Source organism: Grampus griseus, assembly GCF_964374135.1.
Source record: "Grampus griseus genome assembly, chromosome: 13".
NCBI lineage: Eukaryota > Metazoa > Chordata > Mammalia > Artiodactyla > Delphinidae > Grampus > Grampus griseus.
The window spans coordinates 56,083,359-56,110,470 of NC_139007.1; the positions used below are offsets into that span (position 1 = coordinate 56,083,359).

Genomic DNA, 27,112 nt, shown 5'->3' on the forward strand with positions numbered 1-27,112 from the left:
ATTGTGCACGAGTTCTGTTTCTCATGAGAACACTTCATCAGAAGGGGATGGGGCTGCAGAGAGACATGCAGTCTATCACTTTTTTTTTTAACATCTTTATTAGAGTATAATTGCTTTACAATGGTGTGTTAGTTTCTGCTTTATAACAAAGTAAATCAGCTATACATATATCCCCATATCTCCTCCCTCTTGTATCTCCCTCCCACCCTCCCTATCCCACCCCTCTAGGTGGTCACAGAGCACCGAGCGTATCTCCCTGTGCTATGCGGCTGCTTCCCACTGTCTGTTTTACATTTGGTAGTATATATAAGTCCATGCCACGCTCTCACTTCATCCCAGCTTCCCTGTGTCCTCAAGTCCATTATCTACATCTGCGTCTTTATTCCTATCCTGCCCCTAGGTTCTTCAGAACCACTTTTTTTTTTTTTAGATTCCATATATATGTGTTAGCATATGGTATTTGTTTTTCTCTTTCTGACTTACTTCACTCTGTGTGACAGACTCTAGGTCCGTCCACATCACTACAAATAACTAAATTTCATTTCTTTTTATGGCTGAGTAATATTCCATTGTATATATGTGCCACATCTTCTTTATCCATTCATCTGTCGATGGACACCTAGGTTGCTTCCATGTCCTGCCTATTGTAAATAGAGCCTCAATGAACATTGTGGTATATGACTCTTTTTGAATTATGGTTTTTTCAGGGTATATGCCCAGTAGTGGGATTGATGGGTTGTACGGTAATTCTATTTTTAGTTTTTTAAGGAACCTCCATACTGTTCTCCATAGTGGCTGTATCAATTTACATTCCCAGCAACAGTGCAAGAGGGTTCCCTTTTCTCCACACCCTCTCCAGCATTTATTGTTTGTAGATTTTTTGATGATGGCCATTCTGACTGGTGTGAGGTAGTATCTCATTGTAGTTTTGATTTGCATTTCTCTAATGATTAGTGATGTTGAGCATTCTTTCATGTGTTTGTTGGCAAGCTGTGTGTCTTCTTTGCAGAAATGTCTCTTTAGGTCTTCTCCCCTTTTTTGGATTGGGTTGTTTGTTTTTCTGATATTGAGTTGCATGAGCTGCTTGTAAGTTTTGGAGGTTAAGTTTAAAGGAGGCCTCCAAAGACTTAAACTCAGCCCCCTGCTGTGTTTTGATCCCATGCAGGTGACTCTGAAGCCTGAGCAGACCATTCTGCCCCTGGTGGATGAGACGCTGCAGCACACAACTACCAGAGGCATCATTTTTCAACATCCAGAGATTGTTGCACACATGGATCTGGTGAGACAAGATCTCCATTTGGAACCTTTTTATTGGAAACTTCCAGAACAATTTGAAGGAAAGAAGGTAAGGACAAGAACTTTGAAGTCACATGAGAACAAAATAAAATGTTTTTAGAATAATGCTATTTGGAGATTTATCTAACTCATCGTTCCTCATTCTGTTTTATCAGTTGATGGCCTATGGGGGCAAACTCAAGTACACAATCTATTTTGAGGCTCGGGAAGAGACAGGTTTCTCTACATATAACCCACAAGTTATCATTCGAGGTGGGACTCCTAGTCATGTGAGAATTATCATCAGGCATATGGCTGCTCCTCTAATTGGCCAGTTGACAAGACATGAAATTGAAATGACAGAGGTAAGGTGGTTACTTGTTGGGTGCCAGGATGCCAATGGATTTGCACTCGGTTTCGGCAAAGTGGTTTCTTTTCTTGTTAACAGAAAAAATGGAAATATTATGGTGATGATCCTCGAATCAGTAGAACTGTGACCCGTGAAGACTTCTTGGATGTACTATATGATATCCATTATATTCTTATCAAGGCTACCTATGGAAATATCATGAGACAAAGCAGGTAAAGTATAATGAATATCCAAGTTAATTTCTTATTCTAGAGTCTATAAGAGAGATCAGTAAGACATCAGACAAGAAAGATTTAAAAGTTTGGTTTGAGAGTGTGATGATAGAAGACTAGTCAAGGATGGTGTCCAGGTCATCTGGTGGAAATTACTGCCATTCCCCCCAAAAGGGAAACAGAATCAGAAGCAAGATTAAGGGGAAAAATTGAATTGATCTCTGACATGGTGAATTTTAGATGTCAGGCAGAAGTTCAGGAGAAGATGTCCTACAGGGTAGAGAGAATTCACTGCTGTGCTATAAATAGGTTGCAAGATTGCTGAGAAGGTATCCTCCTTCAACCGTCAGGGGAACCAGGCAGGGCCAAGTTGGTCCTGTCTCTCCCAACCATATGCATTCTCATCTGTTCACCCCAGTGGGCCACACTATATTGGCATTTTCCCTGTGCCTTATGATGTGAAAAGACTGGGAATCACATTGAATAGGAAAGTACACGGAACAAGAACAAGAATGAATGTCGTGAAAGCCAAAGGATGAGAATACTATAAGGGAGTAGGTATGGTTTTTTCGTATGACCCAAAGAGGACAATTAAAAGGAGGCTGTTTGAAACTGGCACCTAGGATCACACTGGTGACATTCATAATACCAGTTTTAGTGAAGTTCTGGGGCAGAAATAGTCTCAAGGTTTTGAGGAATGAATGGGATGCAATAAACCTAATATTATGAATGTAGACTATTGTTCTCCATGAACAAAATCATAAAAAGGGAGGAATGAGGTCGTGTCAAAAGTCAAGGGAGGATTGTTTAATCAGAGAGAGAAGTAAGCATGTTTATATACCATGGAGCTGGGGAAGGGGAGGAATTAGTAGCAAGATATAAATTTTAAAATGATAGAATAAAGAGAAAATAAACAATGAAGAAGCCAGGATTCTTCAACATCATGAGTATACATGAGTATACTTGAGGTCATGTGCCTCAAGTATAAGGGAAGACTTATCTAATGAGATAAAATGAGGAACTGCACAGATGTAGCTAAATGTATGCCATGGAGGCAGAAAGTTGAGTTGAGTTCATACACATAGTCTGAACTTCTCTGGCATATTAGCTTCTCTGTTGTGTCTATAAGAATATGAAATCAATAGATGTTTAGAAATAATCTTATATAACAAAATAGTAGATCAGTGCAGGACAACAAAAGAAAACAAAATTATGAACCCTCTCATTGACAAACCAATGAATATCAAAATACCATGTTTCACTTCGTCCCAGCATGGACTTAACATATACTACCATGGACTTATATATACTACTATGTAAAATAGATAGCTAGTGGGAAGCAGCCGCATAGCACAGGGAGATCAGCTCGGTGCTCTGTGACCATCTAGAGGGGTGGGATAGGGAGGGTGGGAGGGAGATACAAGAGGGAGGAGACATGGGGATATATGTATATGTATAGCTGATTCACTTTGTTATAAAGCAGAAAAGCACCACTGTAAAGCAATTATACTCCAATAAAGATGTTTAAAAAAATAAAATTAAAAAATAAAGAAAATAAAATACCTTAAAAAAATACCATATTTCAAATGTTTACACTGTTAAACATGTAGCAGAAAATCCTTTCTTTGTTGCAGAAGATCCATATTGCTCTTCTGATTGTACCAAAAGTAGGGACCAAATCAAGGACCAAAGTTTACTTTTAAGTCTATATTGTTTTGATTTTTTTTTCACATTTCTCATTTCTAACAGGAGATTCTTTGTTTTTTACAGTAGGTCCTTGTTGGTTATCTATTTTAAATAATAGCAGTGTGTACATGTCAATCCCAAATCCCAATTATGAAATAATTTAAAAAAAAATACCAAAATATCTTGTCAGTTATATTGTTAATTATTTTAGAATTTCAAATGTAAATTAGATGACAGAAGCCAAAGCAGGTTTGCATGTTCTAGAAGACAGCAGGTGACTTTGTGAGTGTGAAAATATGTTATTTTGAAATTGTTCTATGCTTCAGTAAAAAAGTTTGGTCATACGCAGAACATTTTGTTAGTGGATCTGGTAGAAACAGTGTTGTCATGCATTTTTCATTACGCTTTCTTTGCCTCTCTCACACCGATTCCACCTTCCTTTGCTGTAAGGTTGCTTTTTTCCCCCGTAAGTCTCTTTCTCTTATCACTTTATTTCATATAGCTCACTAAATAATATCCTTTGGCTTAGGAGTTCCTTTTTTTAAACACTAGAGTAAGTAAATACTTCACTTTTTCTAGGCTCAATAAAAACTAGAGTGAACATCTAGTAACGATAAAAAGAAATAAAGCAGTGTATCAGCACTTGATTTTGTAAGACAGTGGAATTTTGACAAAGGTCAGAGATACGTTTGAGTCTTCCTCTCAAAGCAGTTAACACATAACGCTGCATCTTTATTCAGTTACAAATTTAAATAGTCTCAGAAGCAGAGAGTTTGTTATACATGTGGTTTGAGGTTCTGACTTTGTACATATTACAATGCTGAAATTTTCTTTTTTCTTTGCTTTTGTCCTGTCTTACATTTATTTGAAGAACTTAACGACTTTGTTTTTCAGTATTCATTTAAATAGATGCCTGAGTTTGGCCAAATCCCTGATTCAAGCAAAACAGTTCCTCTCTGATTCCCTGAGGAAAAATAATGATGTGTTGCAGAAATGTCTGTTGCTAACACCATTCAGGTTTCACTTGGTTTTTAAATACTCACTAGTCTGTTGTGTGCATGCACGTGCCAGAGAAGGGAAGGTGATGCTAGAAACTCCTCAGGTTATAAAATACCATGAGATACTAGCAGAGATGACTTTGCAACAAACACCGAGTTACCTTCCTGCTCCGTCAGAGAACCCAGAGTCTTTCTTGTAGGAGGGGAGTGGTTTATTTACAGATCACAACTGCTGTGCGTCCTATAATGAGGGGAGCATGAAATCTGAATTTTAACTGAACATGTGTTTCATAAAGGCTGGCTGGTCTTCAGATTGTAGATTACAATGGGAGCCAAGTCAGAATGCGCCTTCATAATTCAGTGTCAATAAAACCTACCTATGCTTGTTATAAAGTTTATGATTCAAGCTCCTTAAGCTCTTAGAGGTGTGTTTTATTGAAGCAAAACTATTCATTGTCTCGTTTAAAAGTTTATTTGCAAAAAAAAAAAAAAAGTTTATTTGCAGAACATTTCATGTTACCAGTTAGTCATGAAATAGTGTGAGTTTATGGACTGTGTATATTTTTTAATGTATAATTTCAAATTATTACAAAGGGTATCAACATTTTTATTGTGAATAATTTTTTTCAATTTATTGTGAATAATTTTTTTCAATTATGAGGACCTTTCCGCCAATAGGAAGGGTGGGTTAAGTTACTTGAAGGATTTATTCAATAAAGTTAACAAAAGACTAATTTGAGAGGTTCTTTATCCTCAGAAAGTTATCAATATTACTAGCTTATGCTCAGTCGTTTCCTAGATGGTTTTCTAATGTTCTTGAAAGGACGTTCAGAGATTCAAGAGCAAGAAATTGGGACTGGTTGCAAATTAAAAGCAATTTCACTAGTAACAACTGGAGATTTTCCAACAGGGAATGACCTTGGATTGTCTGTTTGAAAGAATGAAAATGTCTAACTAATTGGCCATGTCTACCTGAAGCCACTCACATTTTTAAAAGTGGGAGGAAAACTCTTTATAATAACTTCTCAATAGGACATCAGACATCTAATTTCCTAAACGCTTTATGATTTATGTGAATATTTTGCTAATGTGTAATCTCACCCTTTGAGGAAGCGAAGATGCTGAAATAAAATGTGGCACACGGAGCCCCTAGAATTTAGCAGCTTCAAAACAATAGAACAAGTTTGTGGTTGTTGACAAAACCTTGAGAAGACCCTTCTTTCAGGATTGAGTGTTTGCTGGGTAAGCTTAATTTACTGGTACCCCCATCTAAGAATTTGCTCGCTGTTCCAGGATTTCTGAAATCTCAATGGAGATAGCTGAACCAGGACGCATCACAGCAATGACTCCTCCAGCTCACTTGATAGAAAGATGTGATTGTCCCCCGGGCTATTCTGGCTTGTCCTGTGAGGTAAGCTGGCTCCAACTAACCTTCTCAAGCCCCACTCAACCAGCCAAATGGAAATACTCCCAGGACCACCTTTACCACAGTCAGTTTTACTTTCAGGCATACCCTCAACCTATTTTATCTGATCTCCCACTCACAATATGAGACGCAGTAAGAAGAGGATGATGTTATTGCTCCCTAGAAGTAGGAATCACAACTCAAGGGGAATATCTAATAAAAATTAAAAGATTTGTAAAAATATGAAACAGTCAGGAAATAAGAATGTTTTCTTAAGGCCCCTTTATTGTATCTGATCTGTTTTCTTGGCATCTTTTCTGAACAGAGACATTTAAACTGCAGTGATTATGAGACAAGATTGTATTGGGATTTGAAAGATTGTTTTTATATAGAACATGACAAAACTTAGGCAGTAAATATCAGACTGTTCCCTTTAACATAGGCTTCTCAGAAGGACATAAATTGTTCCAATAGTGCCACTGTCACTCAGTCATTATATTTTTAAAACTGCATTTTTTACTTTCTAGTATATTCCTTTGACTATCTTCAGAATCGGTAAATTTTCTAGATCTTTATTTTGTGGAACCAATTTAAATTTTACAAATATTAAATCTTAATAGGAAGAGTATGATCTAGGGAGAGGTGGAATTGCTGAAAAAGTCACCTGGATTTGAATCTCTACTTCATCATATACTAAGACTGAGACCTTGTGCAGCTTGTAAACCTGCTTAAGCTTCAGCTGGTAAATCTCCAAGCCCCTGAGTAACTGCCACCACACTCACCCCTTCTCCTGCAGACCCTATAGTCCTCTCCACAGTGCAACAAATAAAGGCTGGCCTGGGAGGGGCCTCCAGGACCTGCTCCAGCCCTACAGCATGGATTCTTTCCCCTTAGTCAGATTGGTTGGTGGCTACTACATACTAGTTAGATATTTTTAATATCTCCCGTACCCACAGCGCAAGAATCACATGAAGGCTAAGTGAACTAGAACTTAAGCGCTTATCACAGTGCCTGGTAGTAGTCATAATAATAATAACCAAAGTCAATATGGTTAATAATATTATTAATGGAATAAGTAGTTATAGATCTAACTATTGATTTATTTATAAATACAGTTGACCCTTGAGCAACATGAGTTTGAACTGCCTGGGTCCATTTATATATGAATTTTTTTCAGTAAATATACAATGGACCCTCCACGGGTTTCCAGTCCACAGATCCAACCAACTGCAGATCAAAAATTCCATCCATGGTTGGTTGAATCCACTAATGCCATACCAGCGGATATGAGATCGCCGACTCGGGGGCTTAAGCATTGACAGAGACTCATGGAACTAATCTCCTGGCCGATAATGAGGGAGGACTGTAATTTTGTATATCTTTTGTAAATAGGATTTGAGAAGTTTTATTAAGTATGGCTCACAAGGCAGGTGAAGTACACTAAAAAACAATGAATATAAATCTCTTGAGAGGTGGCATGGCACAATGAAAAGAAAAAAGGAGTTTGGTCTCAGTGAATCCTCCCTAGCTTCTCCACTTGAACAGGACATTTGCTCTTAGTTGCTGAACTTTGGGGTTTTCATACCCATAGAATCATCATGAGGATTAATTTAAATGAAATCATACATATAAAAGCTCCTTTGCAAATTGAAATGTCATTCAACTTAGTTGCCATTGTATGAATTCCACACAGGTCAGAAAACAAATTTCCTAAGAATAACTGCAAATATCTGTGAAATATCCTTGGAATAATTTTATAGTTTTGTGACTGCTCTGAACAGCAATATTTATTTGAATGTGTATATTTTGATCTAATAAATGACCAAATATTCCATCTCATTATTAAATCATAACTCGTTCATACACATGTATACATTTGTACATATACCAGTAAGTATATATATTGTACCTATATACACAACCCAATATGTGTGAAATATATATATGCACACACATTGTAGATGTGAAAAATGAGGCAGTGACAGAGGCACATACAAAATATGCTACCTTTCCAATGAGCATGAAAAAGATAAAAGATAGAATTGGAGATTTTTCTAGACAAGAGGTGGAATTTTATTTATCCCAGGGAGTGTTTGGCTGTACTGCTGTCTCACTGTGTAACCTTGGTCAATACCTTAATTGCTGTAGGCCTTAGTTATTATATAGTTATCCAATCTATAAAATTACAGGTTGGGTTTTGAAGTTCTAACATTCTCTAATTCTGCAATGTTATTTTGTTATACAAGATATTAAGTAGTCAAAATTGACCTTAGATATCTTGAAGAGAAAGTTACTACAGCTATATTTTTCTGCATTTATTTAAAGAGTACTCTTCATTTATGAACCAAAATATTAGCAGAGTATCAGATTATTTTAACACAATCTACCTTCCATTCCAGATTTGAAATGTTAAAATTCATCTTATTATGACCACCAGGCTTTTTAAATAGTATATTCTAAAACATACTTTCCCATTGATTTTAGTAATTTTCCATCATTATATGAAAATATAAATTAGCCAATACAAATACAAATAAAGCCAATGATATATGAAGAAAATCAAGAAAAACTAGAAACACATACAAACTATTATCTGCATTGGTGGCTTCACCTATGTCCTGTGAATTTCACTTAAGCTCCTGTTAACAGACAATAATTACAGTAATATCTTAGAGGAGAGATTAGGGGATAAAGACCTATCTCTTATAATAAGCTACCTGAGGTTTTCTCCACAACCCATTGCCTCTAATCCATTATACATCTTATTTATAATTCATCTTGAATCTAAAGTGTAATTACTCAGGCATAAAATCTAATCATCAAAGCAAGAACTAAGGACAGTTTTGAAATAATACATCCCATTCTAGTAACATATGCTTTGGGTCATGAATACGCAAAGCAATACCTTTACAATATTTTCACCAAATGTAAGGTATTCTAGAGACATTTGCATTTACAAGCTACTCATTTCATGTTTTTATCCAGAAATGTGGTTGCAAAGAAACAAAATTAAGTGTTGGTTACCATTGTAAATATAGCCAGTTGTGAAGACACTTAGCCTTGCCTATTACCTGTAGGGTTATAACACTGTAGCCCTGTTCATTAAAAATTTCAGTTCTAGAAATGCTTACTTATTATAATTTATGATTTGAAGTAGAGACTAGTAGTCTTTAGAAGTCAAATAACACAATTTCCTCACCACATATGTTGGTGTGGGAGCCGTTGAGTTTACCATACTTTACCTAAGCTACTCCTCACTGTTGTCTCGGTTAACATTGTTGCCTAAACTGACCTAAACTCAGGTTAGGTTGTAGGTAGAAATGGAAACTATTCAATGCTGAATATGTGGTTCTCTGCAATAAGATCATGGAAGTCAGAAATTCACAGGTGATCTCCTAATGATATTTTGCTCATTTCATCTTGTTTCCCCTCTCCATCATGTTTTATTAGGGCTTCTGGCTCACAGTTGAATGGCTAGTGTGTACTGGATCACCACTCACAAGCTGTCAATTGGCTATCAACAATAATTTTTTAAATCCTCAAACAGTACCTATTATCAACTCATAAAACTCAAAAGACAAAATAGCGAGACTAAACATTTTTTCTTACACATGCACATTTCTAGGGATGCTCTTTACCACTTCAGTTGCACATGGAAGACCCAAAGACTCTTTTCATATACATTAAAATATTAAAGAACATGGTATGGGTAAGTGGCGTACATTGTAATTTTGTTTCCCAGTGCAGTGTAGAACAATCACTGTTGCCTTTGTTTTCAGTGTATTCTCGATGACTATATCTAAAAAATTATCTGGAATAGAGGCACCCATATTGATTTATTGTATTTCAAGCACTACACACACATCATCTCATTTAATCCTCACAACCCTATTAAAAAAACACACAAAACTGACCATTTATTGAGTGCTTACTGTATCCTGCACGATGTCAAGTGCATTCCCTAATACACTTACACCAACATCATTAAGCACATTATAATTCCCATTTTATGGGTGAGGAAATGGAAGCTCAGGCAGGTTAGGAAACCTGCCCTTTATCACACAGTTGGAAAACAGCAATCTGAACCTACCTAAGTCTGTTTCAAAAAACCTAGCTACATTAATACTCAACTAGTAAGTTATACAACATCCTTACATTCCACGTGAGGAAGCTTCAGCCCACAGTATTTAAAACGTGCGTAAGTCATATGTAGTAAGTGGTGAAACAGGAATTAAACCTAGGATTGTCTGATTGCAAAACCCATGTAAAGATACAAGACAGTGTTTTTACTGACAACAGCACAAGTATCTATTATTTTTTTAATGGTTAAACTCTGCGTTATGTAACCCGGCACCTGGAGTGTGTTGCCTCTTTACTCTCTTTGTCTCCCATTCCCTTCTTTCCTCCCTCCCACATTTTTGTGCAATTTGATTCTAACATTATGATGGGGTACCATATTATGAAAACAAATTAAAGATGGAAGGAGAGCAGAAGAAAATTGAGCTCTGAATAATTTCAGCACAAGGCAAGAAGAGAACTTTGGAAAAGTTTGAGTTAGGAAAAAAAAAATGGATAAGATTAGGACAGTGTTTATGTACTTGCTTTTCTGTAATTCTTTATTTTGTTCCAGAAAGAATTTTAGATGGGACTTTAAAAAGTAGCTATTATCTTTCCTCTTTTTTGCCCAACTCAAATATAATCATTCTCATGAATTTTGCCCCAGTTGACTGACAAGAAAAACATCTGATTTTGAAAAATAGCCTCAAATATTTGAAAAATGGAAAAAATAAATACAGGGTCCATGAAAGGAGGAGATTAAAGAGAAATAAATATGTCTCATTCCTTTACAGTATGTTTGAAGTTTCTAATTCTTGTGCTGCAGAATAGTCTTTCTTTTTTTTTTTCTAACTCAGAAGTTTATAAGGACACAAAATTTATCTAGAGTGTTAGAACTGTAGAAACTTCAGAAATCAACTGAGTTAATACATCTGCTCATTTGTGGGATGAGGAAACCACATCTCAACGACACCAAACGACTTGCGTGTATCCCTCAGGAAAAACTAACTAGTAAAATCAAGGCTTCCTTATTCATTGATGTTATAGTACCAGAGTCTGTACGCCCGTCAAAGACACACATTCCCAGCAGGGAATGAGGAGTGTGCCAGTGACTCTCAATCCTGGCTGCTTATTAGACCCTCCTGGGAGTTTTACAACACACCCTGGCCCTAGTCTCCACCAATTATATAGACTCTCTGGGGGCAGAGCCAGGTATCCGTATTTAAAGCTCCTCAGACGATTCTATGTGCAGCCAGGGTTGAGAATCACATAGACAGGCCTAAAAGCTTCCACACAGAGCTTGACTTGGAGCCCAGACTTTTACCCGCACTGGAGTGCTTTTCTACTTTGTCCTACTCTTTCCAGAGAAGAGCCATAGTAATAAGAGAAACTGGGTGTAAACTTTACCTGCGGTGCTCACCTTCAGATTTCAGTCCATAACATTGAATTTCTTATGATTCCTCAATGAAAAGTACCATTTCTTAATGTTATTCTTCTTCTAAGACTTTTTTTAAACTTTTGTTTGTTATAAAAAGTAGAGCTAGGAACTCTCAATTTGTGTGATTTTTAAAGACACACACACACACATACATACACACACACACCTCAAGCAAATATACCAGTAAAATAACAATAATTATATAGGTATCCAGCGATGAAATCTATATAAAGAAAATCCAATTTTATTCTACAGTCAGCACACACCAGGACTGGAACAACCCATACTAGGTAAAATTTTTAAACACACCTTGGATTGTTTCTTCAGTTATGCTTAAATGAATTCCTCAGCCATAATTTCCAGGCCTTATTTGGTAACAATGGCAAAAATGAACCTTTATTTTCAAGAATATGAATAAACTTATTAAAATATCTTAGGTCCACTATAAGACAAATAGGACTCAAAATATTTTGAATACTATTCCCAGTTTTATCAGCTTGCTCAAATCCAGGATATTATTAAATCTCATTAGAATTTCTTATAGGCTGAGATAAAAGCAGAGAGACTCTTAAATGCTTAACTGAAGTGCTCTCACATTATCCAAATCAAAACAAACAAGGAGAGTGCTGACTGTTGATCGTTTTTCTTCTAAGGAGCCTCTACGTACTCCACTCTGGATGACCTAGTCCAGAACCAAAAGGATGCAAAGGCAGTAAGAAGTTCTTAATTCACTTTTTTCCCCTGCTTATTCAGCAATCACTTTTCTCATCAATGGGAGCAAAATATCCTGTGAAAAAATTTTTACATAGCTAATATCCCTTTATAATCTGCAGTGGAATCTGGAAAACTAACTCCTATCTCTTACTCATAAATCAAACAATGGCTAATAAATGCAGCAGCTTTGCACACTGAGAGATCTGAGCCCAAAACACAAGACTGTTCTCATTCCCTCTTCAGAGCTCTGGGCTTTCTTTCAAAGAGCCAGAGATGTTTCTTGATACATTTACATAATAAACCCAAATGAAGATGGAAGTCTTGATTTTGCATATGTCAGCTTTGCTAGTGGTTTCCTGTTTGCTCTCAGATTTTTATTGCAAAATGAAAAAACTTGATCAAGGAAAGATACATTTTATTGGTGGCCTAATATTCCCAAGACATGTAGAGCTTTTATTATTTTGAATTTCTTACTTTTATAGTCTTCTAATTATACCGATATAAATAACATGACCGTGACACTTTTTTATTTATTTAATGTTTTTCTGAGTCTCATTGGACATTTCCTAGTTACCCATCAAGCACAGTGGAAGCAGATTTTAGGTTGTCAAGGACACTGGAATTCTCTCTTCAGTCCATATGACAATTTTATTTAAAAACAAACTTTTGTTTCAAGAAAAAGAAGACTATTTGAAGTTTGTCCAGGCTGAGTGGTATTTGCAAATGACAGCTTTCCTTTGCTAAAGTCTGATGACACAGACACTGCTTGTATACTCTATGGACCAGGCAGAATACACATTAGGAATCAAAAGTGACATTCATTGTTTCTAAGTGGTGTTGCCTTTACTGCTGATGAGGGGAAAGAAATCCTTCTTTTTAACTACTGAAGAACCCAAGTGTTACTAAAGAAAGATTTCCAAGTTGGCTGTCCTAATTGCCTTCGTTTTCTTTCAGGCATGCATGCCAGGATTTTATCGACTGCGTTCTGAGCCAGGTGGCCGTACCCCTGGACCAGCCCTGGGCACCTGTGTTCCATGTCAATGTCATGGACACAGCAGCCTGTGTGACCCTGAAACCTCCATATGCCAGGTATTCATCTGAGCCTTTCTTGAACAAAGCCCATGTGCTCATTTCTCTTTACACATATTCATATACTGAGTGCAGAGGTCAGCTAACCCGCAGGGGACTTAACGTGTGTGTGTGTGTGTGTGTGTGTGAAACAAAACGTGGGAAAAAAATACATTTACCATATTATGCAATTTTTAAAGTAATTAAAAAGTTACAACTGGAAAAACCACTGCTCATGTCAAGAAATAGTATATTATTATCAACAGCATCGTAGACAAATACCAGACAACACAACGATTTATTTAAAAATCACATGAGGGTTTTTTTCTGATTTTAAATAAAAATAAGCTCTTCGTAAGACATTTGGAAATCATAGAAAAGTGTTAAGGAAAAAAATAAAAGTCACCCAAAATTGAACATAAACCTTTAATATTTTATGTGTTTCCCACCAATTTTATGTATGTGTTTATAAAGAAGATTTATATGACACCATAGGTGTAGTTTTATGTTCTGCATTTTAAAAAATGTACATATCGTGAGCATATTAGGTTGTTAAATAGTCTCTAAAATCTTTACTATCTTTGATTTGATATCCCATAATTTAACCATTTCTTTAAAACAGTTTACTGCTCTTATTTTTTTGTTGTTGTTATTACATTCCTGCTAACACCCTACTCTGTCACCCCTGGAACAATCAGGACTGTGGAGAAATTCAGGTTTCCTGTGTCACCACTTAGGGTCCCCAGACTCTAGTCCCCAGGCAACTCCGGGTGTTTCCTCTGCTGAACTCATTTCCCACCTCTCCTTGTCTCCTGAAGCTCTTTCATGGAGCTTTGTGGAACTCATGACCAGACATCAGCAAAATCCCCTACGTAATCTCCCTCTTCTTTTGAGGTCCTCTTTATTTGCTCAAACTGGAACCTGGTTTCCCAACACACTACTCCCCTGGCAGCGGTCTCAAGTGGAAGCCGCTGTTTTTTCTCACACTCTTCATTTCCCTGAGACTGAGGGCGGGGCTGTGGCCCTGCTCCTCGCTGCCACTTTCAGGTCATCCTTGTTTTCTCTTCTGTAACAACACCTAGCTTTGAATCTCAGGTCTCCATCCATTTGCCCACTACACCTGCTTGTTGAAGCCATTTACTAACCCTCAGGTCACCCACCTCATTCCTTGAAGATTTTTCCTTTGTATCATTGCCGTTCACTGTGGCACCACTCCTATCATAATTCCTGGTGATTTTGATGCCCATAAAATGGACTCTTCCCATGTCTTGTCCTCACTCCATGAGCCTGTCTGAGAACTTGTCATTTCCAGGAACTGAGTGCCTCTATAGCCTCAATGTCAACTATCCTCTCTTTGACCACCGTTTCTTTTCTTTCCAGTTCACTTCTTCTTAGTACTTCAGTGTCAACATTTTGTCTCATCATCGACGCTCACATTTTTATCATTCCTTATGTTTCTCATGCCCTCACTTTCTTAACCAGCTTAGTATTCATGACCTTTCTTTTTTTCTGGCTGCGTTGGATCTTCGTTGCTGTGCACAGACTTTCTCTAGTTGCGGCAAGTGCAGGCTTCTCGTTGCGGTGGCTTCTCTCGTTGCGGAGCACGGGCTCTAGGTGCGCGGGCTTCAGTAGATGCAGCACACAGGTTCAGTAGTTGCAGCTTGTGGGCTCTAGAGCACAGGCTCAGTAGTTATGGCGCATGGGCTTAGTTGCTCTGCGGCATGTGGGATCTTCCTGGACCAGGGATCGAACCCGTGTCCCCTGCATTGGCAGACGGATTCTTAAGCACTGCACCACCAGGGAAGTCCCATGACCCTTTTTTAATATCACTGCTTTGTAATGTTCATTTCTCTTATTACCACTCCTTTACTTACGTTTACTCAGTGAATTCCAACTCCGGTTAAATCCTACTCCTCCAATACCTATGCCTTCTAATCTGAAAGTGGCTCTGGAAAATAGTCGACTATGCTGACTAGTCTCACCGTATGTTCACTATCACTCACTTCAAAGGGAACCTTTATTCTGCTCTTCCATCATGCCACGTTTCTCCAGTCCAGTGGCTCTCTCACATTCCTGCGTGATAATTTCCTACCTTCTCATCCCTCTTCAAATCCCAAACCCTTCCCAGACCCATTTCCATCCTTACTTTCAGTTGATGGCCTTGTTTCTTCTTATTTCACTGAGAAATTAGAAACAATCAGAAGAGAACTAACCCAAGCTCCCACTAACACATGCACCTACCTTTCTGCGTCTGTGTGCAATGACTCTGGTTTTTCCACCAATTTGGATGAACTGTTCTTGTTTGTAGAAAAGACCAACTCTGCCACCTATGCTCTAGATCCCAGCCCTCCCTCCCACTCAAGGACATCACTCTGGCCATGCCTATTCTCCCCTCCCTTCTGAATCACTTTTTGGTACTTCTTCTATCTTAAAAAACATAAATAAACAAACAAATAAATAAATCTCTCTTGACTCCACTTCCCCTCTTGATTTTTACCACTTCATTCCTCTCCTTTCACACAGAGAAGAGTTTATACTCTTGTCTACAATTTCTCTCCTCCCATTCTCCCTTGAACTACTAAAATCAGGCTTTTCCTCCACCACGATATGCATACCAACTACTGGTGTTCCGCTCTTCAGTGTACTTGATTCATCAGCAGCATTTGCTCCTCTGAAGCAGCCATTCCTCTCGAAGCTTTGGTTCAGTTTGCTTTTCTGGACATGACAGTCTAGGGTTTTTCAAGCTAGATGGCTGCTCCTTCTCAGTCCTCTTTGCTGTTTTCTCCTCATTACCTGAAATCAATATACTGGTATTCCTAGGATCCAATCCTTGGAGCAATTTGCTTGTCTGACTACACTCATTCTCGTGGTGATCTCACCCAGGCAATGACTTTCAATATCTACTGAGATCTCACAATATTTACCATTATTTCTATGATGAAATTTTAGATCCAACTCTTTAGTCTTTCCAGAATTTATTATAATGTGGGGAGATAATTTTCCTTCAATATGTTACTTTAAAGAAACATTTATCTTTTAATATTTCCTTTTCTCCTTGACACATCATGGTATCTGAATATATACACGTTTGTTTTGTTCATTTTAAGATATATTTAAAGAATCATCTATTCTTTTCTGCTTACCTTTTATTTCCTATTATAATGTTCTGATTACCTTCATTTTATAGTACACTATAAATTCTGGTAAAGCAAGACCCTTTACTACTCTCCTTTTCCTAATTTTCTTAACTTGATGTACTTATATATTCTTCCAAATGACATTTTGATTCACTATTTTAATCTCTTCCCCAAAAAATATTACTGGAATTTTTATTGAAAATGCATTAAAGCTGTTTGTAAAGAATTGCTATCTTTACACTATTCAGCTATCCTCCCTAAACCCAGGAATGATACTCTTCTCTATTCAAACATTTTATGTCTCACAGTTTTTAATATTATCCGTATGGGCTATGCATTTGTTAATGTTAAAATTATTGCCATTTATCTTACATTTTCTTTTTAATGGTGAGCATTACATTTTTTTGTTTCAGTGTATTTATTAACTGGTCATTACTGGTAAATATTGACAAAATATATTTTTTACATGTGTTTGATACCAGCCACTTTTTTTCTACTTCTAGAAGTTTCTTGCTTGATTCTTACAGTTATTTTTATATTTACAACAATAATATTTGCAATAGCTATAATTGTGTCTTCCTTGCCAGAGCTATATCTAGTATAATAATTTCATTTTTTGCATTGATTAAGTCTCCCAAAAAATGTTAAATAGGAGGGTAGTCAGCTTCCTATCTTATTGCTGATTTTAATACGAAAGCCTCAGGTCTTTCACCGCGAACTATGTTGCTGGTGATTAGTTTAAGGTAAATATTTTTTATCATGTTAAGAAAACTTCTTTTTATTCCTGACTTCTTAAAGAACCTTCTTTCAATCAAGGCAGAGTATGGAAATTTATCATATGCTTATTTGTGAGGACTGGAGTGGAGGTGAAGGTCTTACCCATCCTTAAATTCTTGAAATAATCATGATTTGGTTTAAGTGTAGCATTTTTTTCACCAATCTACTGGCTTGTAAAATTCAATAGATAATTTCAGGAATGTGGTTAACTTATGCATTCTTAAGTGGAAATTAAATGCATTTTTCTTTCTTATGCAATCGTCGCTGGAATTTTTAATAGTAATGTCACTCCATATGAATAATTTAGAAGCATTCACAAAATATACAGTTTACTTTCATTTTTATTTAGGATAAAAATTTGCTGTCATTATATTGTCCTGTTTTGACCAATAGGCTATTATATCTATTTTTGTGCCTTAAGGATCCTTATTAGAGGTCTATTTTCTGAGATATCCCTAGATGAAGTAAAAAATAAATACATAGGTGCATCACACATGCACAGCTAGTATAAATTGCCGTGCTCTGAATTTTTATATTTTCCTTCAGGGAACTTATAACTTCTGAATTTGGACAACTTTGTTTATCTTTGAAACAGCCCCATGAGGCAAATAGAAAATAGCTATTATTACTCCGATGCTATAACTGAGGCAACTGAAGCATACTGATTTCTTTACTATTTGTACTGTGTTTCCCAGTTTAATATCATATCCACTACACAGTGCAATGCCCTCTATGTTGGTATAGTGGTTATAAGCATGACTCTGATCAGACTGCCTTGATTCAAATCCTGGCTTCATCCCTTTTGGGCTGTGTGGGCCTAGTCAATTTATTTAGCCTCAGTGGTGTCTTAATTTCCTCATTTATAAAATGAAGATAAGAATAATACCTACTCAGAGTTTTTCTATGGATTCAGTGAAATACTAGATAAAAGGCTTAGAACATTAATTAGCTTGTGATAAGCTCTATAGTGGAAGTGATAGCTATGATGATTGGTGATGATAAAGATGATCATTACCATACATGTTAGCCACTATTTATAGTCTAAGAACCAATCAGATGATAAATAATCAAAAATTAATGTAAAAACCACCGTTATATCCAGCGCTATGCTAGATTTTCTCACTTTTTCTTCTTTTTTCTTTATTCCTTTCTTCAAAAATAAGGGGTAGAGAAGAAAGGAAACTATAGAAAACTTCACAGGCTAGGCATTTCAACTGTTAAATAAAACCCACATCATTTTGTAACTATTCTCTTCATAATTCCTCATGACACTTACAAGAGAGCTGTTGCTTCTTTGTAGGTGCTAATAAATCCTACACGTAGGCATGTGATTACCAATAGCTCAGTGACCATTACCCCTTAAGGAAAATTTTCTTCAAAATGGAGGAGTAAAACCTACATGATATTGAACCCCAAGCCAGAAGGGGGAGAAGAAGTAGGTGAATTAATACTAATCAGTACACACATACACACACATACACAATCACATAGATAGATAGATAGATAGAGTTTTCAGAGTTTATATAACACACACATCTATGCCTATATTTATTTATAAACATATATATTCTCATTTAATTATCACTATAGCTCTATAGTCAATATTATTTCTCCTATATTTTACGTGAGAAAATTGAAGTCCCAGCTAGTGCAAATAACTTCTCAAGACCAAATACTTTGTGGAAATATTATTTTCACTCTATCACAATTCTTATTTTAAAATGAAAAGGATAAAATAAATCTCTATCATTGATCTGCCCTGTTGTCTGTAACATTGTCAGTATCTGTGGTTAATCAATTAGCTATATCCTCAGTAAATAATCTCATAGCTATAATCTACTGTATATGAGGTGTTTTATAAACCTTATCTTATTTAATCTATCTGACCTCTTACCAAGATAGGAATTATTAGCATTTCATTATAACTCTGAAAATTAATCCTAAAAAAATTTAACTTACAGTGCCTTGGCTAAAAAGCATTAGACTCGGGTTTCAAATCCACTGCAAAATGGTACCTGGAGATTGTGAGAGAGAGTAATCACACTTTTAGCTGATTAAATGAGTTTGATTTGAAGGTCCAGGTGAATTATACCCTAGAATACTGATGGAATCTGCAGTGTGATTAAGAGCCATATATGAAAAATATTTGCAAAATCATGAAAATATGAAATTTGTCACAGGATGGAAAGCAGTGAAATGTCATTCCAAGTTTTTGTTTTTTGTGTTTTTTTTTTTTTTTTGCGGTACGCGGGCCTCCCACTGTTGTGGCCTCTCCAGTTGCGGAGCACAGGCTCCGGACGCACAGGCTCAGCAGCCATGGCTCACGGGCCTAGCCGCTCCGTGGCATGTGGGATCTTCCCGGACCGGGGCGCGAACCCGTGTCCCCTGCAGCGGCAGGCGGACTCTCAATCACTGCACCACCAGGGAAGCCCCACTCCAGGTTTTATAAAGGAAAGTATTGTAGAATATGAGAAACAGATTGATTTCGATCTCCAGTGAAACATAAACAGTGCTTATTAGGAATCAGAATAGGTTCCCTCAAAACAAAACATATCAAACTAATTGCTAGAGTTACTATGTATATAATATCTGAGACTCTAGGTCCCTGAATCTCAGTATAGTTTCAAATTCATCAGACAGTGTGATAAATCATATGTCAAATTTAGTAAAAATGGTAACAGCTACCATGTGTCCAACCTTATATATGTACCAGAACCAGGGCTTGCCACTGTAGATAGATCTTTTCTCATTTATTCTTACAGTAAATTTATGAGACAGACAGGATTATTCCTTCTAATACAGTTGATGAACTGATGCTGAGAGAAATTGTATAATTTGCTTAAGTCATAAGCCTATAAGGGTTAGATCTATGGTTCAAACTCTGGTTTGTTTAAATAGGCATTTGATAGAATGTTTCATTATATCCTCACAAACATGGTTGAAAATATGGGTCAAGTGGTAATCAGTTAACAGAAGTTAGAAGTTGCTGAACAGCCTGACCTCGAATAAGCTCTAGAGATGTCTCCAATAATGAGGCATAGGATTTGTGCTTGACCCTGTCATGTTCAAAATCTGTATCAGTGATTTGGATGAGATCTATCAAATATTCAGATGATGTAAAGCTAGAAGTTATACCTACTGTGTTGAATGGTGGTCAAGAATCAAAAAGAGCCTAGCAGGTGGAACTATGAGCTACAATTAACGAGATGAAATTAATAGAATAGGTTTTGAACTTAGGTAGGCTCACTTGTTTATCCATCCTTGAGGCATTTGTTAATAAGTATTTCCAAAGTTCAGGCACTGTGGTGGGTGCTGGGAGAATAATGATGAGGAATGTGTGAACATTGCCCTCTAGGAGTTTATATTCTAGTGTTTAAGTGAAAGAACAAAGGAAATGACACATAGTAGCAATTTCTGTGAAATAGGAGTTCTTACTTGACTACAGATTCATTTGTACAAGATCAAGATCAAGGAAGGAAGTACATTAAATATATTTGCAAATTTTATAATCTCTATTTTAAGAGAAATTCTGAGTAACCAGGGTTGTTAGCTGTTTAGCTTGGGGAAAAAAAAGATACTTAGATTGAAAAAAGATTTAGGAAATAATAGTGTTCTTTAGATATTTGAGGACTTTCCCCAGGAAATGAGAATTAGACTTAATCTGCATAGCTTCAGAAGGCTGAATTTGGATCACTGACTAAAAATTAGAGTGAAACAAGTTTTCATTCAGCATAAGGAAAAACTTTATAGCTTGTAGTTATACAAGATGAAAAGGGCTGCCTTATAAGAATCCATGCATTTAATAATATGTCAAGGAATGTGTAGAGGCATCCCTATAAGGAAAGAAGGTTAAGTAACTTCTCATCTTAGTTTTAAGATTCCAAATATAAATATAATATTCATTTGATCTAGTGGAAAAGTATATACCACCAGTTTTCCCATGTACAAAAAATAAAAACAAATGCCATATATTCTAATCTACTATTGAAAAGATAGTAGCACATATTAATCTTGAGATAATTAAACTTCTCATTAGGCATCTAAAATATAAAAATTGTTCCTAAAGATTAATATCTATACAAGAGAAATATTATGTCCACTATTTCAGAGCAGACAGGAAAGTCATACGAAAGGTCGATGTCAAAAAGTTTCAAAAATAGCATCATGATTTATGTGCTGTGTTTGTGGACCTAACAGGGACATTTGATTCTGTTAACCAAGTTTAGTATGTCAGCAACCCTGTGAAAGATTGACTGTCCAAAGAAAGTTAAAATATTTGCTTTCTCTGTGAAGAAATTATACAGAGTTGTAGATATAAAAGAGGCAAACCATGTTTTTCAACCTCTGTATTTTTAGTAATGATTAGCATTATTGTTTTGATTCAGTTATCAATGTTATAGGAGGTTACATAAAATAACTCATGCAGTTAGCTTTTTTCCAAAGGCAAAAGCTGACATGTTCTAGATTCCATGTATTTCGGGGCACATGTTCATTTCTGTAACTATAAAGTATGTTCTTAAAACACTCCCCAGTTGACACTTATTCATCATTTGGCACCTTGCTGAATGATTTGAGACTGCAATTCATAGATAATTATTTTATCTTGGAACCATTATCGCTCACCATGCTACTGTTAAATATGGAATGGCTATTTTATTGCTAAAATACAGTGGTTCCTTTGGATGATTGAATAAGAGAGGATTATGGTACTTAAATCAATATCCAAATACGACAAATCCTCTTTCCCTGCTAACCACCTTTCTGCAAAGTCATCAGACTTAAAGCTTGGCCTTTTTCGTCTTAAGAAGCCTGACCAGTTTCCTCTATAATACCTAGAACATGCATTCATTTATGCAGTCATTCAAAATGGTCATTGAATGTCAACATATTTCAGTCACTGTGTTGAGCTAGATGGAGCATTTAGCCCAGACTTGGGGCATCAGGGAATGTTTATTAGAGAAAGCAACAGTGAAAATGAGAGCTGAATGAATAGGTGTTAGCCAGGCAAGAGGAGGAAAAGCATTCCAGAACAAGGGATTTGCATATGAAAAGTCCTAGAGGTAAGAGAGAACACTGCATAATTTGAGAATTTTGGATGGCTGCATATGGGTTTAGCGTAGAGTGCAAAGTTTGCAGTGGCTAGACAGAAGGCTGGAGGGGTAAACAGAAGCCAGATTATAAAGGTCTTCCTTGCCATGCCAGAGAGATGATAGTGACCTCAAATGAAATGGGAAATGCAGGAGTATTAGCAGGTTTTAAAAGAGATGAGCTTGATTTTTGACATCTCAAATTCAAATGCTTTTGCATTATGCAATAAGACCTAGCTAAGAAGCAATTAGAAACGTAAGTCTGGAACTCATTAGAGATAGATATCTAGGCAGAATATATATAAAATTTAGAGTTTGGTGTACATAGAAGATAGCTGAAGTTCTAGTAACGGTTAAAATCACCAAGGTAGAAAATGTAGGAAAGAAAAGAGATAAGAGCCAAAATTAGCATCAAGGACCCCAATCTTACTCAACAGAAAAGGGAAGAAGAATCCATGAAGGAGGGTTAGAAAGAGTAGCCATAGAGGTAGGAAAACAATCTACATACTGTACTATTAAAGAACCCATAGGAAGAGAAAATTTCAAATAAAGAGTGGCCAGAAATATCAGCTGCTGCAGATAATTCATATATCATGAGGACTGATTATTGTCAGTAAATTTTGATTTAGCAACAAAGATCTTATGCATGAGTCTGGACTTATCCTTCAATAGTGAAATCAGGAGCCTGTTTGGGGGAGGGGAATAGATAAGTTAGGAGTCTGGAATTAACATGTACACACTACTATATATAAAATTGATAAACAACAAGGACCTACTATATAGCACAGGGAACCATACTCAATATCTTATAATAACCAATAATGGAAAAGAATATATATATACATATATAAATATATATACATATATATAGAGAGAGAGAGAGAGAGAGAGAGAGAACCTGTTTAAAGAATGAATAGGTGAAAGGGAGATGAGGAAGTAGAGACCAGCAATGTAAACAATGCTTTTAGGAAGCCTATCAAACATAGGATGGAAGTTGTCCAGAAACCCCAGAGATTTTTTTAAGATAAGAAAAGCTTGACCAGCCTCAACTGTCAATGGAAATAAGCCATCAAAGAAGGAGAAAATGCAGGTGCTGGAGGAAATAGGAGACAGGAGGGCCTTCTTCCTAAACCAGAGTTTAGGAAGAGAGAAGCTTTAGACAGAGAACAACACACCACTTCTTGTGGACAGAACTAAATGTCGAAGGGATGGAAAGTAATGCAGACAAGATGGTGTGCTGTTTGGCAGGAAGCTAAGGGAACACCCAATGAGGGCTGGCTTTTCCCTGAAAATAGAGGGCTAACATCTGCTGAGAGTGAGGTGGGGAATTAGAAGATTTGAGATTTGCATCCTATCATATAGAAAACTGGATCCATTTAAGAGTGAATTATAAAATCTATCTGTAAGTAACACAATGTGTTTTCAAATATAACAACAAATAATGAAAAAAAAAAAACCCACGGTATTCTAAAATTCATTGTGATAATGGCATGGTTTCTCCCCAGAGAGTAACATAAACATAAAAAAAGTCAGAGGAAAAGACTTCAGTTATTGTTTGTGGTGAATGACCACACATACCATACCAAACACTGGCCATTAGATGACACATGAGAAATAAATATGTTCTTCTAGATTAATTGAATAAAGCAAAGAGCACAGCATATGGAAAATTTACTGTAGAGCCCACAGGTGGCCATGTGGTTCCAGCTGAGCTGATCAGGAGATGGGTTCACTAGCATATATATACATGTATTTTGTTACTGACATTTTTGCTTCTTAACCTTTTAAAAAATACTATTTATAAGAAATTACCCTTCTGACCATTCCAAATGCGGTTTTATAAAATCAAGCTAAAATCCAACTCTAAATTCCTTCTATTTCTTCCTTTTTCTCAACTCCTAAAGTCAACTGTCCCATTTCCAGTAAATTCCACATTTCTTATTTGCCATGTTTCTTATTTGCCATTTTTAAAAATTTTTCTAAAAGTGGAAATAAATTCTTACAGGTTAGAATGTTATTTTACCTTTTCCCTCATTTGATTCCTCCTGGTGCCTTTCTCAGTACCTGGCTTGTAGCTCTTCCTAAGTCCTTATTGCGTGAATAATTGCTAAATATATTGTTAAATAAAGTTCCACTTTGTGAGAATTTTAATTTCAAAACTGTTTACACAATATTCTGAAACTGTTCTCATTTTCTTGTGGAAATGTCTTAAAGCATATTACCCAAGTGCCTCTTACTATGCAAACATAAAAAGAAAATATTGACTTGAGATCCCTGGTTTTAGGTTGGGTCCTCCTATCTATAAAGAATGATCAACATTTGGCAAGAATTAGGTGAATAACATTCTTAATGTGGTAACTAGGCTGACTTTTTTTTTTTTTTTGCTATTCCTGCCTCTTAAAATATTTATGTTTTCCACCTTGGTTTGGTTTCAAAAAGCCCGCTGATGGGTATGCACCAAGGCCCCAGGATTTTTAGCACTTTTTTTTAAACACCTTGTAGAGAAGAAATGTAAATAGCCAGATGCTACAATAAATTTTAGAAATTTGTGAGTCTATTCCCCAGATTAGAGTAAGAGAAAAACTAATGCAGAGATTGATGTAGGGAAAAGAGAACAGAAACTCTTGTCAGTATAGCTACAACAGCCCAGTATTCGTTTCTCAAATCAAAGAGCTTCTTTAAAAGTATGTATCAATATGTTTAAGAGCTGAGTTCTCTCTCAATGATATGTGTGTGCACATGCGCATGTGTGTTCACAGGAGCACACAAACGCGTAGGTGGGGAGCTGTATGATAAATTACATTCTTTCATTAATTTAAAAACAAACATCCCTCTTCCTTTACAGAATTGTCAACATCACACTGCTGGTGACTTCTGTGAACGATGTGTTCTTGGATATTATGGCATTGTCAAGGGATTGCCAGATGACTGTCAGCAATGTGCTTGCCCTCTGATTTCTTCCAGCAACAAGTAAGATTGTGAAATATTACCATGTTTCCCAATCAGTAACACCATCTGTGTAGCACATGGGCTTTCTATGATTTGGCTATTCTTTTCATGTAGACAAAAGTCTCAATTTAAGATAGAGTTTTTAAACAATATAAAAACATGACAAAAGTGAGCACATAATACTCTATGGTTCATTTTTCTTTTAAAACTCTGTCCCAAGTAAATAATGCTTATTAATTAAAATGTAAATACCAACATTAACTTATATTTATGAAATAAATAATATATGTACAAATGTGCATAATTTTATAAATTTTTAGAAAGGTCTAGTGTTTGCATATAGTTCTGCCATAAATTCAGCTATGAAGGATTGTTTGATGCATATTGTATAAATTTTGTAGCTGTTTCCATTCATTTTATGTGTTTATTAATTCATGATTGGTAAAGAATAATCAAGGAAATAATTGAAAAATAATGTTGTTAAAGCAGGGTGACTTACTGTTATACTCCAGAGTAAGTCAATATCTCCCAGAATCACAACCCCCTTTCTGTTAAGATAGTCTGAGCTTGGTACCATGGAAACACAGCCATAAGGGGAAACAAACGCTGGCATATTTTATTTTAGTGCTGTCAGAACATTCTGCACTGTTTATGTATTGATGAAAACCCCTAGGTGTTTTCACTTACCTTTTTGCTAAGGCTATCTATACTTTCTGCTAAGTGATTTATAGGCATCAATCTCTACATTGTAGGGCATTTATTTCTCTTAAGAATTTGCTTTTGAAAAGAATGTAGGGCACTTTGTTCAGAATTAGAATCCTGGACACCTTATCTTGAGTGTATAAGAAGCACAAAGCAACTCAGATGAAGAACTGTTTCCACCTATACTCACTAAGTTTCTTTTTCCATCTCTGGCTTTGTTTACATTCTGCAAACATTTTCACGTAATTGTTTCCCTTTCCTCTGTAATTACCTCTTTTTGGTTGAACAGAGTCACAAGTTTTGCATAGGGTTTCAAATGTAAATTTTTAGGTAAGTGGTGTATTGATGAGGATAAAATACATGATCTTCTTGTTCATCCAAGCACCAAGTGGTAGGTGTATGAAAAATATCATTTTCCTTTCCCTAATCTACCTCTGATGACCAGATTTTGAACAAGAGAATGCTGTTTATTGTTTATTAAAATATAAATGATCTGGATTAGAAAGATTCAATAATTACTTTATAATTTCCTGTTGGGCGGACTATAGCAAAAGCTCCAGGAGATATAGAAAAGAAGCATAACACCTCTTGGAGAGGCTCACAGTAAAATGGGTGTCTTCAGAGAGGTCAACTGAGATATAAAGAGAATTCAAAGGCACAAAGTACCACAGTTGACTGTGGAAACTTAAAGAACATATTTAAAGAAGTAGGAGTATTTATAATAAATTTAAAATGTATTTAAATTATTAAATTTACAGTGGATTGGAGGGTTTTTACTGGTGGAGATAGTAGAAAATGTAAGGAGCAAAAGCTTAGCAGCAGAAAACTCAAATCATGTTTAAGAACTGTTAAGAGTTTGGAGCATGGGTTCAAATAGAATTTCATAATTACAGAAGAAAATGAATGAGAGAATGGAGGCCATAGTGTAGAAATCCATGAATACCAGTCTAAGAAATTGCTATTTAATTTTCTATGTAATGAGGAAACATTACACATTTTTATTCAAAAAAAAAGATTAATGTGATGAGAGCCACACTTTAGGAAGACTATTATGATGGAATTGAGTGTAATGAATTGAAACAGGAAAATAAGAAAAGCAAAGAGACTGATTAAAAAGCTATTGCACTAGCTTAGGCAAAAGATAATTAGAACCTGAAAGTAGGTAATAGCAACAAGAATAGAGACAAGGAGATGGATGTGAGAAAATTGTTGAATGCAGCTCTACAGGGTTGATAGCT

At 36.1% G+C, this 27,112-nt stretch overlaps 1 protein-coding gene across 1 annotated transcript in view; it reads left to right on the forward strand.

The window, feature by feature from the left end:
- LAMA2 (laminin subunit alpha 2) overlaps positions 1 to 27,112 on the forward strand; it is a 606,716-nt gene that overhangs the window by 415,849 nt on the left and 163,755 nt on the right. The window contains exons 25-30 of the mRNA XM_082668794.1: positions 1,166 to 1,345; positions 1,452 to 1,640; positions 1,724 to 1,857; positions 5,835 to 5,952; positions 13,109 to 13,243; positions 25,069 to 25,193. Of these exons, the coding sequence (XP_082524920.1) occupies positions 1,166 to 1,345; positions 1,452 to 1,640; positions 1,724 to 1,857; positions 5,835 to 5,952; positions 13,109 to 13,243; positions 25,069 to 25,193 (881 nt within the window). The remainder of the gene's footprint in view (positions 1 to 1,165; positions 1,346 to 1,451; positions 1,641 to 1,723; positions 1,858 to 5,834; positions 5,953 to 13,108; positions 13,244 to 25,068; positions 25,194 to 27,112) is intronic.